Source organism: Hyperoodon ampullatus, assembly GCF_949752795.1.
Source record: "Hyperoodon ampullatus genome assembly, chromosome: X".
NCBI lineage: Eukaryota > Metazoa > Chordata > Mammalia > Artiodactyla > Ziphiidae > Hyperoodon > Hyperoodon ampullatus.
In genome coordinates this window covers 127223258-127241281 of record NC_136913.1, presented here as the reverse complement: position 1 = coordinate 127241281, position 18024 = coordinate 127223258, and the positions used below count along the sequence as shown (strand labels likewise).

The 18024-nt window shown below is 39.8% G+C and overlaps 1 protein-coding gene across 9 annotated transcripts in view; it reads right to left on the bottom strand.

Annotated features, from left to right (window-relative positions):
• The window catches only part of FMR1 (fragile X messenger ribonucleoprotein 1), a gene marked incomplete at both ends in the record, with an annotated part of 34813 nt that extends 17422 nt beyond the window's left edge, over positions 1 to 17391 (bottom strand). For all 9 annotated transcript variants that reach the window (XM_079727578.1, XM_079727580.1, XM_079727583.1 and 6 more), the window contains 7 exons: positions 381 to 497; positions 583 to 676; positions 1752 to 1900; positions 2174 to 2245; positions 4845 to 4938; positions 8900 to 8952; positions 17341 to 17391. In XM_079727578.1, coding sequence (XP_079583704.1) covers positions 381 to 497; positions 583 to 676; positions 1752 to 1900; positions 2174 to 2245; positions 4845 to 4938; positions 8900 to 8952; positions 17341 to 17391 — 630 coding nt within the window. The remainder of the gene's footprint in view (positions 1 to 380; positions 498 to 582; positions 677 to 1751; positions 1901 to 2173; positions 2246 to 4844; positions 4939 to 8899; positions 8953 to 17340) is intronic.
• Positions 17392 to 18024: the final 633 nt, after the last annotated feature.

The following is an 18024-nucleotide window of genomic DNA, read 5'->3' as shown; positions in this document are numbered from 1 at the left end:
TCTATACCCTTTTAAACAGAGATAAACATACATAATGAAAGGAATATGATTAGATATTTAAATACTCTCTAGTACTTTAATGATAACATGTTATATGGAAGAAGCATTGCTTCATTTTATTAGCAGCTTTGATGAACTTCTAGTAAAAAGTGAGTTGGCCAAAAGTTCCTTAGCATACATAAACTGCTGCTTAATTCTGAAACCTCAGGCATAAAAATTTTAGTATGATTATGCATTGTACAATTTAATTTTTCAAAATATAGAATATAAGGAATTGCTAAGAAACAATAAATAAAGGACAAGCTGCCCATATTCAGGTTTTGTAAACACACAGTTATTTCTAGATAATCTTACAACCATCCCTAAAGAAAGCCACATACCTCTAGCTGCTTACTGGCTTCTTCATTTCTCAGTATCAGAGACAGCTTAGTGCGCAGACTCCGAAAGTGCATGTCAATCAGCATGTGTGCGCGCTTTGAGGTGACTTCATTGATAGACTAAAGGATATAAATCAACATCATTATTATCAAAGCAAATGCCCTAAATGAAATACACCAAAATAGACAACTCAAACACACTCACCAAAATGACAAGCTGATAGTTTTCTGCATCATAAGTTACAGAAAAGGCACCAACTGCCTTTTTAAAGTCTTTATGTGCCGATTCTTTGGCACACCTAGAAATAAAAACAATATCCACTGTGAAGTTCAGATGACTGATTACCAACTACTGGTACAAATATATGCAGAGACATTTGCACTTAGTAGAATTGTAGATTCATATTAAACTTGATTTATGCAAAATATGCTATATCCATTTAACAGTTTAGTTCCTTTGCTGTACATTTCTGATATACTCAGGCCAATCAAGCATATGAGATTACAGAGAAAGGAAAAAACCAGTTATGTTCTTAGGGGATTACTGGTGGTCGTAGATGACCAGAGGTGACATCTTTAGGGGAACCACTCTCCCCTGCAGGCTTCCTGATTTCAGTTACATATGGTAGGTCACTAATTTTCTTGAGTCAACTGTTGAACACTTTTGGGGATAGCTACAGGATACCCAATTTTGTTTTGCTGTTTCTTTTCTAAAGAAAAAGTGCTGACCAATTTAAGGGAGAGAAGGAAATGTATAAGAATCAGAAGGCACAAACATACATATGCAATCTTTATAATCAAGAAGCAGGATTTCTATGTATTGTGAAATACAAGTTACTGTTTATCTAAAGTGTGACATGTCCAAATCAAACTTAATATACGCCTTGATGAAATCTTTAAAAAGGAATTTCTTCTCTAAAAGGTCTTTAAGCATTACTTCAGATCAAGGTTTATAAGAGAGATGACCTTCTGAAGCTTCTTTAAGCTCTACTTGTTACATATTTATCTGAAAATACTAGCTAAAAGGGAAAAAACCTGGACAAATCTCCATTGCCTAGAAATTGATTTGTGACTTAGGACAGAGTATCTGTATTAACCAGTTTCAAAATCTTAAAATTCTATGAACAATGTGTATTTTAGAAAACAAATGTACATCAGCCATGTATGTAACCAAGTAAGTTTAAACAAGTGGAATGTTGGCTTGATTATATAACTGGAAAAAGCTAAATATGTTTTTTTCACTACTTTTGCAAACCATTTTTGCCAAAGTTCACTGAATTTAAAAATTGATTTCTATTCTTTGAAAACTTATATTCTTTTAAATTAATTGCATAGCACATCTAAGTTCTCAGTCTTTCTTGCATACCAACTTACATTTGTCGTAAGTCTTCTGGCACGTCCAGTTTGATTTTATGGAAAGTATCTTTTGTGGCAGGTTTGTTGGGATTAACTGAACGTAAACGTTCAATTGTGACAATTTCATTGTATGTAGCATCACATGCTGCATATTCTATCACATAAAACTGTGAGAAATAAATGAAAGTCATTCCTGGTCACAGTGTTTAAAGTAAGAACAAGAAGCTATACCTATTCAGTTGTTTTTCAATTCTCTAGAGGAAAAAAAACTATTTGATCAACTAACAAACACATGAAATATACTGAACATGTAAACATTTAAATAAAATGCTCAAGTTAGATATTACTTTCAAATAGAAATCCAGACTGAAATGTAGTATACCTGGCTTTAGAAAAGGGAAATCGCATAAGAAAAAAAATTTAAATAGGCATTTTCCTACCTCACCCTTTATCATCCTCACTTTAGCTAACCACCAACAGCAAGGCTCTTTTTCATTTGCTCTGGAATAAACCTACACAAAAATTACAACATAGAATATTTCATGATTAACATCATTCAGAAATCTATAAATTATCAGACATCAAGGAAAATTTCTTAAAATGACCTTAGGTGTCTTTCAAGCCCATAAGCTGTAGACTTTAAGCCAGATTGCACCCCTACTTCTAGACATACACACTCAGAAACTACCTGATTACCTGGGAGAGTCCTGTAAAAAGTGCTTTCCTATTTCCCTATGCTGCCTCAGTAATAATCAGTAATCTGAATATGAATGCTCAAGAAAAGTTGACCATTCATAAACCTGGGCATACTTTCCTTGGGTACTTTGTGAGCTATGAAAATGTATCTAAAAAATGTAAAGACAGATTTGTTTTTGTTTTACTCTAATAAGCAAATAACAAATTGGAAGTTACTGACCCTGGCCTACTTCCTGGCTGCATGGTCACTAAATGGGTAAGGCCACTGACTACTCAGCCCACTAAGGATACCACCTGGCATTCATGTATCCTGGGAACTAAATGGACAGATCCTTGGTCACTCTCTGGTCTCCTGTCCCCTCTCCACTAAAATGGACAACTCCACGCTGGCAATCCTCTGGATACCACGTTCCTGCTCTCACACACTGTGGATCAGTTCTTCTAAACTGATCTCTCTGGCGACCACTTCACAGTTCACTTATGATGTGCAGCATGGAACCTTTTGTGAAGACACTAGCAAATCAAGGTTAATAGGAAAAGAGACACATGGAGAGAGAGACAGAAATACTCAGAAGTAGAAAGACAACACAGGGAGGACAAGGAGGATGGGGAGGAGAGGATAGGAGAGAAGAGAAGACCAGCAACTCAAGGCTCTGACTCTCGTCTCCCTTTTACTACTGAAGCTAATAGTTACACAACACAAAGATGAAATACAACTTAACGCAACCTCCTTTCCCTCTTGCCCCCAACACTTCCTATCACCTCTGCTCTAGCCAGAGAAATAACCTCAGTTATTTGTTAATTGTCATGTAACACAATGAGGTCATCCTGGCAACTGTGGTCCATTGGTTCCCATCTGTTGTGTGACTAAGTTGGGAAAAAAGTCCCCTCTATTCATCACTATTACGAGCGTTCGTGGTACAGACAGACCAAAAGACCTAAGTTAATGGTTATACAATACAGTGACTCAGTACAACTTGATTTAACCTACATTTCTCTCTTGCGACCATCAATTCCTTTCAGCTCTGCTCTAGCAAGAGCAACAACCTCAGTTAGTGAGGTCACTGTAGCAACAGCATCTCACTGGTTACCACCTGTCATGTGACTCAGTTGAGAGGGAAAAAAAGCAAAAACAGTCCCCTTTATCCATCCAAACACTATTATGAGGCCTTCTGATACAGACAGACCAAAAGTCCTGGTCCTTGACTTCAGGAAGCTCGTAGTCTCCTGGGGAAGTGAACAGCTAAAGGTCCTCAAGTACAGACACTGTTTGTGCTCCCTACTGGGATCCGTCACAAAACCAAGCCCAGTTCCTTTCACCTAGTAAGTACTGAGTACATTTTTGGTAAATAAATAGCACTTTATTCTATTTCCACTATAAAGCTGTAGAGAAAAGAACACAGGCCTGGACATCCAGAGACCTTCTCTGAGCACTCTCTAAAATAGCACTCCTGCCCCTACATCACCTTTCATCCTCTTTTTTTCTTCCTAGGACTTACAACTTCCATAGTATTAGCTATCCTCACTAGAATGTGACCTTGTCAAGGCTGGGTTTCATGGTTTCACTGACCATCTGTACCTAGTACAGGAAATAAGAATTCAAGGACCTAGTACACCTTACCTGACCTGTACAAATGGATTCTTAGCTGCTTCCATCATACCACAAATGTTCATGAAATTGCAACTGTTAACAAGGCATCGTGGAGAAGAGAAGAAGCTTAAAATGGAGTACATGAACGGGGAGGAAGAAAAGGATACTATATAGACCAACTACAACATAAAGCAGACTCCAAGTGCCTTTTAAGTGTCACAACGATTTTCAGTGGCTAGAGAAATCACAAATATAATGTTTTTGTCAATGTGCTACATCTCCATAGCACTTTTTGGTCAGACATCAATGGCACATAAGCAGTTGGTTCATAGCATCTCCTGTGAAAAGATGTTTTACCTGTATGTGTATATACTAAAACTCACAGATGAGTTTTTACAAATACCCCAGGAGGATTTTCTGCTACTTAAAGAAAGCCTAGGATGCTGCTCTATCATTAAGGCATGATTTTTTCCTAACCCATTTTACTTAAAATGGGGACACAGTTGTAAACTAACAATATATTATTCAAACAAAAGATTCAGAGAATGAGGGAAGCTGGAAAAGAAATACTAGTGGGCAAAGGAGATCAGTGGTGACTTTCAAAGCTGCACCCTGAGTGCTGCTCAGGCAGCCACACTTAAGCATCAATAATGTATTATTTCCAATCATTATTAAGATGGAGCAGTCAAAAGCACATATGCATCAGAGCTGTAATTCTCAATGCAGACTGAAAAGTATTAAAGACAAGGGATACAAAAGGCACAGGCAAATTAAATGCTCCCCCTTCTTCAGTGCTTAATAACTTGATGGCAGGGGAAACTTACCTCAACTTCATCGCTTTCATTTATATCTTTATTATAACCTACAGGTGGTGGGAATCTCACATCATGGAATGGAATCTGCCTCTCTGGCTGCCAGCTGCAAATAAGCAAATGCAATTATTTAACATGCTTTTTGGTTTAATGGAAACAGTGACCATGCTGCCATCAACTTTTGGTTAAGTGTGACCATTTGGTTTTCTAGTTTAAAGAAGCAAATGCTTTAAAACTGTCAGTGTTTTGCTGAGTGGGGCATAATGGCAATATAGACACATTTCAACAAACTCTGCATGCAGCACAGCAGCCTCGTAGTTCTATTTGGAATATTTCTCTAAACACAACAGATCAACATTACAATTTTCCAAACAAGTCTTTCTTCCGATAATTTCAACCTCTAAGAGTTCTAAACTCAGGGCCACAACAGCAATTTCCTTTGATGCTAAAATACGTTAATATCAGTAAGTGTTAGTAATGTCATCACCATACTTCCACTTGCAAAGGAATTGTAACCACATTCCGATGACCACAGAAACTGGTCCTAAATGCCCTCTAATTCCCAAGCAAAATGGGGCACTCAGCACATTAGCAATTCACAACTCACTTTTCCCCCTTTAAATTTTAGATCCCACGAGGTGGTCAGTTCCTGCCATGGATAGCTGACTGCTGATCAGCATGACGTACCAGCATGCACTGGCCTGGTGGGGTCTCCTACACCACAGAAACCGGATGGAGACAGCCTAGAGGAGTTCAGTAAGTTGCCTATGTTTTTTAATTTAAAGTTCAGTAAGTTGTCTATGTTTTTTTTTTTTTTTTTTTGCGGTATGTGGGCCTCTCACTGTTGTGGCCTCTCCCGTTGCGGAGCACAGGCTCCGGACGCACAGGCCCAGCGGCCATGGCTCACGGGCCCAGCCGCTCCGCGGCATGTGGGATCCTCCCAGACCGGGGCACGAACCCGTTTCCCCTGCATCGGCAGGCGGACGCTCAACCACTGCGCCACCAGGGAAGCCCATATGTTTTTTAATTTAAAGTTATGTGGAACAATTTTGAAAAACACCAAATTATTCTTTTATATCTACAATGATATAGAATATTAAAAGATAAAGTTTGCAGAAACACTGGAGGATTCAACTGCTAGAGCAGTCACTTCTGGGTTTTCTGCTAAAGGGCTCTCTAAGTAAAATCCTATTGAGAAAAGTGCTTTTTTTTTTTTTTTAAAAAAGAAGAGCTATTATATAAGATAGCAGGGTAGGTAAGTCAGAATTTGTGTAAATATGATTAGGGCCTATATTACACTGAACCCCTTTTCTGTATTATACACCCTTGAAAACTCTGAAACTTAAAAAAAATTGTCTTTAGGGAATTCCCTGGTGGTCCAGTGGTTAGGACTCGGTTCTCTCACTGCCAGGGCCCTGGGTTCAATCCCTGGTCAGGGAACTAAGATCCCGCAAGCTGTGCAACGTGGCCAAACAAACAAAAGTCTTCACTTCAGAAAAACTTTTTAATATACTTACTGAATTCAGTGACTTAACATGTTAAAGATTCATTGCTAAATTTGATTTGTAAAGCATATAATAATAAAGTTTCTTCATTCCAAAGAATTATTTTGTCTTAAGTATAGAGATGAAAGTCAAATTTTTTATTCAAAAAATACAAAATATGGAAGGCAAAAAGAAAGCATCTAAAATAATGTGGTATTATAGGAGTTTCTTTATGATTGAAAGGAAAGAGAGGGTAAATATAGTCTGAAGTTTTACAAAACATCAGGTTTGTCTTTTGTTTGTTTTAAAAAACCAGAAAAACAAAAAGGAAATGCAAGGAAAGTACTACTTTGGTAGGGACCTATCAAATCCTGTTGACATGCTCAAACCCAGTGTTGAATCTCATACATACTACACAAACACAAGGAAAAAGTTGATCTATTTCAAATTCTCAGGATGACAGCTAGAAGAGAAACTTGTACACAGCTACGGTAAGCAGACAATTAGGAGATCCATAGAAAGAATAATTTTAAGTTTATAGTAGAAATCTGGTTGAAAACAAATGAGAACTGATCACTGTATAAACAAATAGATACATTCTTGAATGCATAGAGGAAATAAGTGTTTGCTTAATACCTTAGATTAAGGACTCTAGGAGAAACTTAAAGAGTAGCAAATAAAGATAACTCTCCCTTTATGGGAAACAGTGTTTACCTAGTGATGGAAGCCAGCAGATAAGAGTATAAGTACAAGAAAAAATTTACTCTCCAAGTTATCAAAGATTCCTCTGTTAGAGGTGTGATGCTGTTATCTAGTGTATAATGCATGGATAATCATGCAGAGGCAGATTCTGGAACTTTTGGCTCTATGTATTCAGAGAAAGGTATTCTATTATCCAAACTTGTATTTGGGACCAAGACTATTTGTCTAGAGCTGAGAATTGGGCTGGATACTCTAAATCCTTTTATCTGTCTCCCTAAATGCGTTTTAGGCATCCGAGAAAACTACAGTTGACCCTTGAATAACTCGGAGGTTAGGGATGCTGACCCTCTGTGCAGTCAAAAATGCACGGATAGGGCTTCCCTGGTGGCGCAGCGATTGAGAGTCCGCCTGTCGATGCAGGGGACATGGGTTCTTGCCCCGGTCTGGGAAGATCCCACATGCCGCGGAGCGGCTGGGCCCGTGAGCCATGGCCGCTGAGCCTGCGCGCCCGGAGCCTGTGCTCTGCAACGGGAGAGGCCACAACAGTGAGAGGCCCGCGTACCGCAAAAAAAAAAAAAAAAAAAAAAAAAAAAAAAAAGCATGGATAACTTATAGTCAGCTCTCCGTAGCCACAGTTCCTCCATATCTGTGGTTTGCATCACGGATTTAACCAACCCTGGATTGTGCACTACTGTAGTATTTACTACTGAAAAAAAATCCACGTATAAGTGGTCCTACGCAGTTCAAATTCATGTTGTTCAAGGGTCAACTGTACTTTGCCCTGTTGGCAGCTAAAAGATTCTGCTAACATTCTAATTATAGCATGTTTGGGTCAGATACTGTATTTTAACAGATTTAGTGAGATATAATTCACGTAACCATATAAGCATCCACTGAAGTGTATGTACAAGTCAATGGGTTTAAGTATATTCACAGATATGTGCAACCATTACCAGTCAATTTTAGAAAATTTTCATCACTTCAAAAAGAAATCCCATACTCTTTAGCTATGGCTCTCCATCCCCCACCAGCCACTAAGCAACCACTAATTTATTTCTTCTCTCTGTAGATTTGCAATCTGCTTTTGATACACTATTAATTTCTCTTGGTAAATAAAAGCCAAACATTATAATTGTTGACCAGACTTCAGAGTTCAGTAAAATCCTAAGATCATGACCACATCTATACTCTGGTTAAGGAGTTTATATGTACTTTAGAATCTTGAATGGCTACTCTGAAAATAGCCGTTATCAGCATTAAAAAAATTTAGTCAAGAGACCTGTCTCCCCTAATAAAATGTTAACATCTATACTATTGATGCCTTTATATAGCTAATGTTCCTAGTCCTCTAAGTATTTTTATTTACTCATCTAGCAGAAGAAAGCAGAAAAGATCAGTTACTGCTATTAATGATTATAAATATATGAAACAGATAAAAATGTTAATGGGCAAACACAATTATTTCCAATAAAATATACCAGATGACTAAAACCATCAATTTTAGATTTAACATTACAAAACTCACATCGACTTTCCCAGTACCCGTGAATCCATTCATTTTCATCTTTTAACATTTACAAATATTTCTATTCAAACCCTCAGTTACTAATACAGAAGAATCTGGTTTCTTTCTTCACATTCAAGGGGACTGAGTTGTAAGGATCAAGATTATACAAAAGGGATCTCTGAGGTCATTAGCAGGAACAGTCATTCCATTGGTTTACTATTGAGTTGTTCACGAACTTCCTGGTCAGTAACATGAAGATCCATTCCTGAAAAACACTCAGACTACACTTGAATTTTTTTAAATGAGGAGTAAAAGGAAAAATTAGCATAAAATATTAAAGAACCTAAATATTAAAATTATATCAAGACACTTACTTGTTTTCAAATGCCACTGTTATTGAATCTTCATGAACATCTTTTACAAATGCCTATAAGAAAAAAAAAACACCACAGTTAAACTAACTTCTAAGCTTAAACATCATTTTTGTTTTCAGTTACACTTTACAGAGATACCAAACATTTTATGTTTAACAACACAATGAAGCTTCAAGTGAAAGTTTGTCTGTTTGTGAGGATCACTCATTCATGAATCACATCTATATTTAGATACCTACTATGTGCTAGGCCCTAGGAATACTCATTTGTTAAAATAAAACACAAAGAATTGCTCCAGAGTTCAGCATCTCATAGGACAAAGACAGACAAGTAAATTGAAAATTACAATGCAAAGCTGAAGGTATACTTCAGGCTAGAAGTACTGGGAACTAAGAAACTTGTTCCAGAGCTATATACCAGTCAGTGTAGATCTGTTGTAACCTATCTTTTTCTCCTTAATACAGTTTTAGGAGAATACAATAGTAAATAACTAAATATAATCTCAAATCTATATATGCACAAGTACACTAAGTTCTCTTTAAAAACAATGTGCTGCTAATACCACTAAAAAGTCCAATTACCAGAGTTTAATTAAATTCTCAATCTTGCAGGCACTTGGCAAAAACAAAAAGTAATATAAAGTACAGAGGTTTAAATCTTTTAAATCTGATGACGCAATTGCTAATAATCTGCAGAAGGACATAACAAAAGTAATAGCTAACTAATTATCAAGAATTCTTTAATCAGCATGCTGTCCGTAATTCTATAAAAATAAGTTTTTAGTAGGTGCAGGAAAGGAGGTTTTGTTTTTGTTTTGACAATTAGAGGAGTAGGATAAAGCATAAAGAAACCCAAGGGGCTTTATATCTTAATTCATTTTAAAATGGCTTTAGAGATTTAAGCTTCTTACTCCAATGTGTTCTGTACATGTTTCTGTCCTTTCGTGGTTTCTCCCTGTCCGCAGGATTATGGTCAAACTCCTCTGCCTGAAAAAGGCCCTTTGTGACCTGGCCCCACTGCTCACCTCTCCAAGCTTCATCTTTCACATCCTTGTAGGCTGTGATCCAGCAGTGCTAAACTACTTGGGCCTCTCTGTACATGCTGCTGGTCCTTCTTTCCTATTGTTCTTCCCCTCTTCACCTAGCTATCTCCTACTGGTCTTTTACATTTCAGTTCAGATGTCAGCTGCTATGGGAAAACCCAGAAGACTAAGTTAAATTCCATCCTCTACATTCTTATAGCATCTTATGAGTATCCTCACTATAAACTCATCCCACTATAGTATTTTGCCCATTTTCCTACCAACAGTAAGCTTCCTGAGGGTGGGCGATTTAGGCCTTTTATTTACTGTTGGACTTCAGAGTACCTATTAAGGGTTCAATGAATAGTTATTATCATGGATCATTGCCTAAGGGGTTCCTATCCTAGCCTCGGAGGAAAGGTATGTGTGTGGTGCAGTGGCAGTATGTTGGCCAGGAAAGACAAACAGAAGAGGATGAGGTTCCTATCCAACTTAGGGAGTGGAGGATGGGGAGGCACAGCAGGCCTAATGGGCAGCAGGAACAAAGGCTTAGACCTGGAGCAACAGCTAAACAGAGACAACAAACTTCTGCATTTTGCTTAAAAGAATAAAGGCAAAGCTATGCTAGAAGACAGTTTCCTTGTAAGATCAAGGTGGACTATAATGGAATCTAGGTGTTCCGTGATACTCAAAATGGCTAAATTATTATTTCTAAATTAAGCATGTACGTGTATCTTTATAGTTGCTGGTTTAAAGTGGGGGGAAAATCCACATTTTCTTCCTATCATTTTGATCTTGCTTATTTTTCCTTAGCCATATTTAAATCACACCCATTCTCTACAGAGTATTTCAAGAACTCTAGTTTAATACTGACCATGATATCTTAGAATATACTAGATTTTATAAGGGCGCATGCCCCCAGTGCTCTCAGGGGTTTGCCTATTACTTCAGCAACAGAAAGGCTTGATTTTGAGTTAAAGTTGGAGGAATTCGACGTTTAGTTTTATAAAGTAAGTCCCACAAATTACAGAGAAAGGAAAAACAGACCCCCCCCACCCCAACTTCTCCCTTGTGTTTACATGATGGCGAATACCAAATTAACAATCTGCTTTTTGAGGGTGGGACTCCTATTAGGAGCTAATCCCTTATTTACCGAAAAATGTCTTTGCTCTGTCTTCATCCTTGTCTAAAATTTTATGTTTGCATGTCTTGGCAGTAACTAGCATTAGTTCTTTACTGTATATTATATGCTGAAAATGGTAAGTCCTTTAGTCAGCTAAGAGAACCTTGTTACAGCTGGGTGAAGAACTGTTCTCACTAAATCAGGTACCTTTCCAATACTATTGCCCTTGTCTAAAACCGTGCTGTTGCTCACCATAGAAGCTGCTGGTCATATGTACATATTTCTATTTAATTAAGTACAATTAAGTAAAATTAAAAATCAGTCTCTGAGTCATACTTGCCACATTTCAAGTGCTCAAAAGCCACACAGGGCTCAGTACCTACCGTAGAGGACAGCGCAGGTGAGACCACTTCCATCATCACAGAAAGTTCCATTGGATAGCACTGATTTAAAACATTTACAAATGTTGGGGACTGTTTTCAAATCCAACTTGAAAGCACTCTAAAAGTTAGTCTCATTACTTCATTGCTCTATTTTAATTTTTTTCTATTTGCCAAAAAGTTATTGTACAGTTTAATCACACTTATTCACCACATTTGCGTATTTCTTAAAACTAAGCATCCCTTCAAAGGAGGAAGATCTGCAACTGTTGTGACTATTAAAAACCAAAAAACAAAACAAAAAAACGCTTCCAAGCTTTCAAAGACACTAAAAGCAATTCTGGATGTAGAGTGTCAAAAATGGTTTGAGTAATCATCACAGCTTACTGCGGCCACCGCCTCGAATTAATGAGGCTTACCTGTATATGGATGTTGGCATGACTGTTCCCAAACCAGTCATTTTTAGCCACTGTTTGCATGTTATGTGAATACAGAAAGCATGGAATACCTTCTTGTTGCTGCTGTAATAAGGGGAATAAAAGAAACTCAGAGGTTGCCTCTGGCTTGCACTCTCGCCAAGGACAAAGGTCTCCTCTGACTCCTGAGGCCTTCTGCTAAAATTCCAACAAAGGTCCCATCTTTCTGCTTCTCATCATACTTTCTCCAATAACCCTCCTTTTCGGCCCTGCCCCTGCCTTACCCCAACACTCATACCCTGGCCACCCCAGAGCTCTATCACCCCACCCACCAACAACTGGGAAAACTATGTTTTGTTGTGCTCTCTACCTATCTACATCAAGCAAAGTTGATGAGAAGATAGGTTCAGGGGAGTCCTGAGGGGTTGGTTACCAAAGAAGGCAACTGAATGGGTTTGAATGAATACAAGAAGGGAGCTGCATGGGACTGGATGAGAGCTAGGGCTCTTACAAGGGTCAGTAAACTTAGTGGTTAAGAGTTTTGCTGTGAATGAGAGGTAGGTTCAAAATCTTGGATCTAAGACATAACAGCTGTGGGACTCTCCAAGAAATGGTCTCTGGGCCTCAGATGCCTCGTCTGTGTAAGTGAGGAATGGACACAGGGGACCTGGACTTGCCTCCTAAACTGTTGTGAATAATGAAATCACACATGTCTAGTGCCTAGCACGATGGCTGGCACATAGTTGGCACTAAATAAATGAGAGGTTAAGCAGAGAGGGGCATATTTTATAAAAGATGCAGAACCATAAACACTCTTGCATCTGAGAAAGTTACACCTCAACAAAAGCACACTTAAAAAAAGATTTAAAAATTAGGATAGAAAGAGAAAAGGCTGTTTTCTCAAAGATACTAAATACTAAAATGTTATTTAGACTTTCAGAAGAAAAAAAAAAGTGATGAAAATCTTTGGGGTTTGAGAAAGGTGCTAAAAGTGCAGTTAAAGACAGACACAGTGGGACTTCCCTGGTGGGGCAGTGGTTAAGAATCCGCCTGCCAATGCAGGGGACACAGGTTCGATCCCTGGTCCGGGAAGATCCCACATGCTGCGGAGCAACAAAGCCCGTGCACCACAACTACTGAGCCTGCACTCTAGAGCCCACGAACCACAACTGCTGAGCCCATGCGCCACAACTACTGAAGCCCACATGCCTAGAGCCCGCGCTCCCCAAAAAGAGAAGCCACCGCAATGAGAAGCCCACACACAGCAATGAAGAGTAGAGGAAGCCCGTGTGCAGCAACAAAGAACCAACACACCAAAAATAAAGAAAGAAAGAAAGAAAAAAAAAAGAGACACAGGCTCCTTATCAGGGAGAATAAACAGAAAATCAAAAAATCATTATGGGATCCCCCACCTGGCAACTGGGCCAAAGAGGCAATCATAAAATCATAGTAACCAAAGTGTGTTACGACTAGAGATATCTAAGTCAAACATTACATCACCGGGATTGCTGAAACGAAAAGAAAGTCCGTCCCTATTTGGGTGAAGTCTTACTCTCCCACTACACCTCACACCTTAGATTGTACACAGAAATTTCGATGTAAGCCCCTGACCACCAATGAACACAACTACTACATTATCACTGAAGACAGCACATGTTGTGCAATGATAATTCTCATTAGAGAAAACTTAAAAGCATTGCAAAATATCCCTCCTAAAGAAAATCTGTAGGAGACAGACAATAAGGACACATGAAATGTGACAAAATACGATTCAAACCCAAGGCTTCACATATAAAGCGAGTTATTGCTTTGCCGCCCTTTGAATGTGGGAACTAACAATGTATGAGAATGAACAATGGGAAGGGAAAAGTACAATAAACCTCATCAACAATTCTTCCAACCACAGTGCATGACTAGGAATACTCGCCTTCACTTGGGCATTTACCACAAATTCTGAGAAAAATGCATCCTTTCTGGTTCACCTTGATGCAAAGACAACACACAGATATAGAGAGAATAGTATTAAATGAGTTATTAATTTTCCTGTGTGTATGTATTCTAACTTTTGAATGCTTCAGTTCTTATGTGTTCCCAATGTAACAAGAGCAAACTTCATAGGAGCATTAAAGATTTCTAACTTTATCTTTCATTAATAGGCATTCATATGAAGAATTACAGTGTAATGTGTCAAGGTGCAAGAGTTAATAAAAAGGAAGCTAATACATAAGCTGAATATTTTGTGATGTCTTTGAATCAATGGTAAAAAAAAATGGTAACATCCTTGCAACTGTACTTACAAAATAAGGCTAAGGCATTCTTACAGTAACAAATACAAAGTTACAATGAAATTTACAAAAATGGCCGGGAAATCAAATCCAATTCATTTCTTTAAGCTAATTTTCATCATTTCAGGAAGTCAGATTACCTGATCTCAAAGCCCAGATCTGACCCTTACTAGCTCTGACACTAGTAATAACTCACTCACCTCATCTCTCTGTACATCTATGTCCTCATCTATAAAATGGGAATAACAATGGTAACTCGGGGTTGTGGGAGGTGATTAAACAAATTAAGAGAGGTAAAGCACCTAGAACCCTGCCTGGCACCTCAAGAGCTCTCAGCACCTGTTAACAGTTAAAATCATGATTGTAGTCATCTCAGGAAGCACATTCCCATAGTGGGCAGGAATCAGAAAGCCAATTATTATACCACTGAATTTTACATTTAATTAATAATTTGGAGGTTTTCAGAGTGTGTGAGTATGAAGTTGGAAAGTGCTCAACTCAAAAGGGGAGTACTGATGCTTCCATAAATATACTAAACACTAAAAAGGTTATTTAGACTGGGAAGAAAAAAACATGTGGTTGACCTGAACAATTTACTTCCTTGAAGTACAGAAGACTTCAGAGTAAATGTGAAGAAAATTTTCATTACATGACTTTTTCTAAGTCAAAGAAATACCTAAGCACAAAAGTAGTGGCTCTGACAGTTACTAAATCCAACTTTCGAGTTTTTAAGAATAAACACCAGAGGGAAAAATAGAAATGAGCTGTTACAACCTTAGGGTTTAGGTTTCATGGTTCTGGTAATTCTGAATCCTAAGTTTGAGTTAATTTTTTAGAGGGGAAAACCCAACTGTTCCCAGCATATACTCTACCCAGTTTATACTGCAAATTTGGACCATGTGCTCAGAAGATGGAGAACTGTACCTTACAATATGGTGGTTCTTTTAGGCAAATCAAAGTCTGAATTCAATTATACTGAAGCTGTTTGAGTTGTTTAGTTCTTTAAGCCTTTTCAATCAATCTGATGAACCCAGGTTCCCAATTTTTTCATAAATGTAACATTTCTCCATAATAGTTCATTTTTTATTCATCTTTATTTCCCATCTTTTCTGCCCATCCCACTGGACAAGTAACTCAGTTTACTTCTGCTTTACTTTTATAACTCACATCAATATTGAGCCTTATAAGAATTTAAACCTTTTTCATTATAGAAACTATTTTTTCTACCAATACGGACCATTTGAGGTTTTCTTAAAAACAAAACCTTAACTAAATAAACATAACAGCAATTTCTCTGCACACGTTTGTTCATGTTTAATATTTCCCCTCAAGGAACTAAGGGACAACCCATTCCTTTTATTCACCTTCAAATTAAGCAATCTCGTTAAAAAACAAAAATAGGGGGGGATTAAGAGCAGAGATAGAGGGCCTTTCTTATATCCCAATCAGTTTGCAAGCAAAATCACATAAGCAAATCACAGGTTGCTCAAACAGAACAATACATCCTTCAAGACCACGATGTACTGCTTGCCCTCTGTAGCAAACAAACTCCACTAAAAGACAGTAAGAGTGGCATCTAATCTAAGCTAATATCACAGATCTATTAGAATACCGCTCAACCATTAGCCCCTGCTCATATTTATTACAGTTAGTGCCCCAAATCTAGTGAGCAAAACTACCAATCTGGGAAGCAGAACGATTCTAAACAAACTAACCAGCAGAATTATGGATCACTGAAAAATATGAAACCAGAATTTTGACTGCATCATTTTGCTAAAAGTATGGAACAGTTTACATACTTTACTCACTCATTAAATATATTGATCTCCAAAATCTCCATAAAATTGGTAAACACATATATAGTTAAGTCAATGTTTATTTTCCTATATACCTCGTTTGAAACGTTTATGTAATCCTATATAGATTTAAGAATTGCATTTGGACAATGGCAATATTTAATTCCCATGCTTCCTTCTATATGCACCTTCTGTTGCCAAGATACTGTAGTAAGGTGGGACATTACTCGCAGAAGTTATATAGAGACATTCAAGAGGAAATGAGAACTTATAGACTGCTAGATCTACAGCAAGTATGGACCAAGAGACGCACTACCGACATATGAAAATATTTTTAAGCCTCCTTTTGAAAATGTAAGATATTAGTAAGATCTGCAATGGTGTAACTTAAAAAAAGAAAAGCCCGCAGCAAAACCATGCATGCCTATTTAAAACCTCAACAATACAGTTCACTGCAACATTACACAGAGGAGATAGTCAAGCCCTTGGAGCACAGAACAATTATTTCCACTCACTTAAAAAAATTCCCCAATAATGATACACTTAGTTAATTTCCTGAAGTTTCATGGCATGTATCCAGGCCTTTGGAGGGTTAATTTTTTTTCTTAAGTAGCAGAGTTGCCAATGTTTTTAGACGCTGAAGCATCTGTATTCCTGAATTTGCCCACATTTATAACAAGGGAGGAGGAGCCACGAATATTCAAGATTACCAACTTCTTTAAACCATTACTTGGATATGTCTGGGTCTTCCTGAAACTTTTGAATCTAAAATTTTTTCTGAAATCCACAAAGAAAGGTCACTAATAATCAGTTGCCATTGTGATTTGGTACCGACTACAGCTCCTTACTACTCTTTCTTCACACCGCTCGCCCAGAACAGTGGAGCTCTCCGAAGTCCCAATGCTGGACAGGAAAAGAGAAGCCAAAGGAGATGGCAAACCCTCTTTGCAAGGCAGGAGGCGGCTTGACGGAAGCGCCCCCCGCTCCTCGGCAACTACCCACACGTCAGGCCCGGATCCCACTGGGAGAGGATATTTAAGAAAACAGAAATAAACCGTCACCGTCACTTCGCGCGGATACCGGCCCTTCCCGCCCGGATCTCCTACCTGCCGTCGGCCCTCGCCCATCCCCAGCTCTCCCTGCCAGGGCTCGGCCCCCGAAAGGGCACCCTCTTTTCCTTGCCCGCTTCTCATTCCGACAGGCGCCGGGGCCTCATACAGGAGAGGCAGCGGGGCTCAAGGGGCTTCCTACAGGCCCGAAGTCCGGTCCTTCCCTCCCTCCCAAACAACATCCCGCCGAGCGCGCCCTGGCCCCGGGCGCGGCGTTCGGGAAGAGGGCCCCAGGCCTGCCTCCGGCCGAGGCTAAGAAGAAAAGGGAGGGAAAGAAGGGCGAAGATGGGGCCTGCCCTGGAGTCAAGTACCTTGTAGAAAGCGCCATTGGAGCCCCGCACTTCCACCACCAGCTCCTCCATCTTCTCGTCCGCCCTGCTCGCTCCGGGAGCCCGCCCCTGAGAGGTGGGCTGCGGGCGATCGAGGCCCAGCCGCCGCTGCCGCCGCGCTGCTGCACGCCCCCCGGCAGCGGCGCCGCAGTCACCGCCGCCGCCTGCGCTCGCCGTCGGCTCAATGCCCGCTCTGAGGCGGCCCCTCACCGGAAGTGAAACCGAAACGGAGCGGAGCGCCTGACTGAGGCCGAACGCTCCGGCCGCTCCGCGTGTAAACAGTGAAACCGCATCACATGACCGACGCCGCCTCTTCCCCCACAGGTTCGGCCCCTCGTCCCCGCCCTCCTTCCCCTCGCGGGCCCAGGAGCGCGCGCCTGCGCGCTGCTGGGAACGAACCAGGGGGCCGGGCCCGACGTAAGGCGCGCGGGCTCGGCGTGCGCGGGCTCGGCGGCGGGCGGGAAGGCGGGAAGGGCGGAGACGGGTCTCACCGCTTCGCTTCGCCTGGCGAGGACCAGAGCGCCCATTCCTTTAGCGGGGGCGAGCCGAGGCGTGGGAAAGGGCCTCCGGTAGCAAACTAGTGTGTTCACTTATCCAGGTCCGGGCTGGCTTGGGTTGGAGGTGTTTTGTTTTTTGTTTTTTTTAAAGTGGGGCAGAGCCTAATTG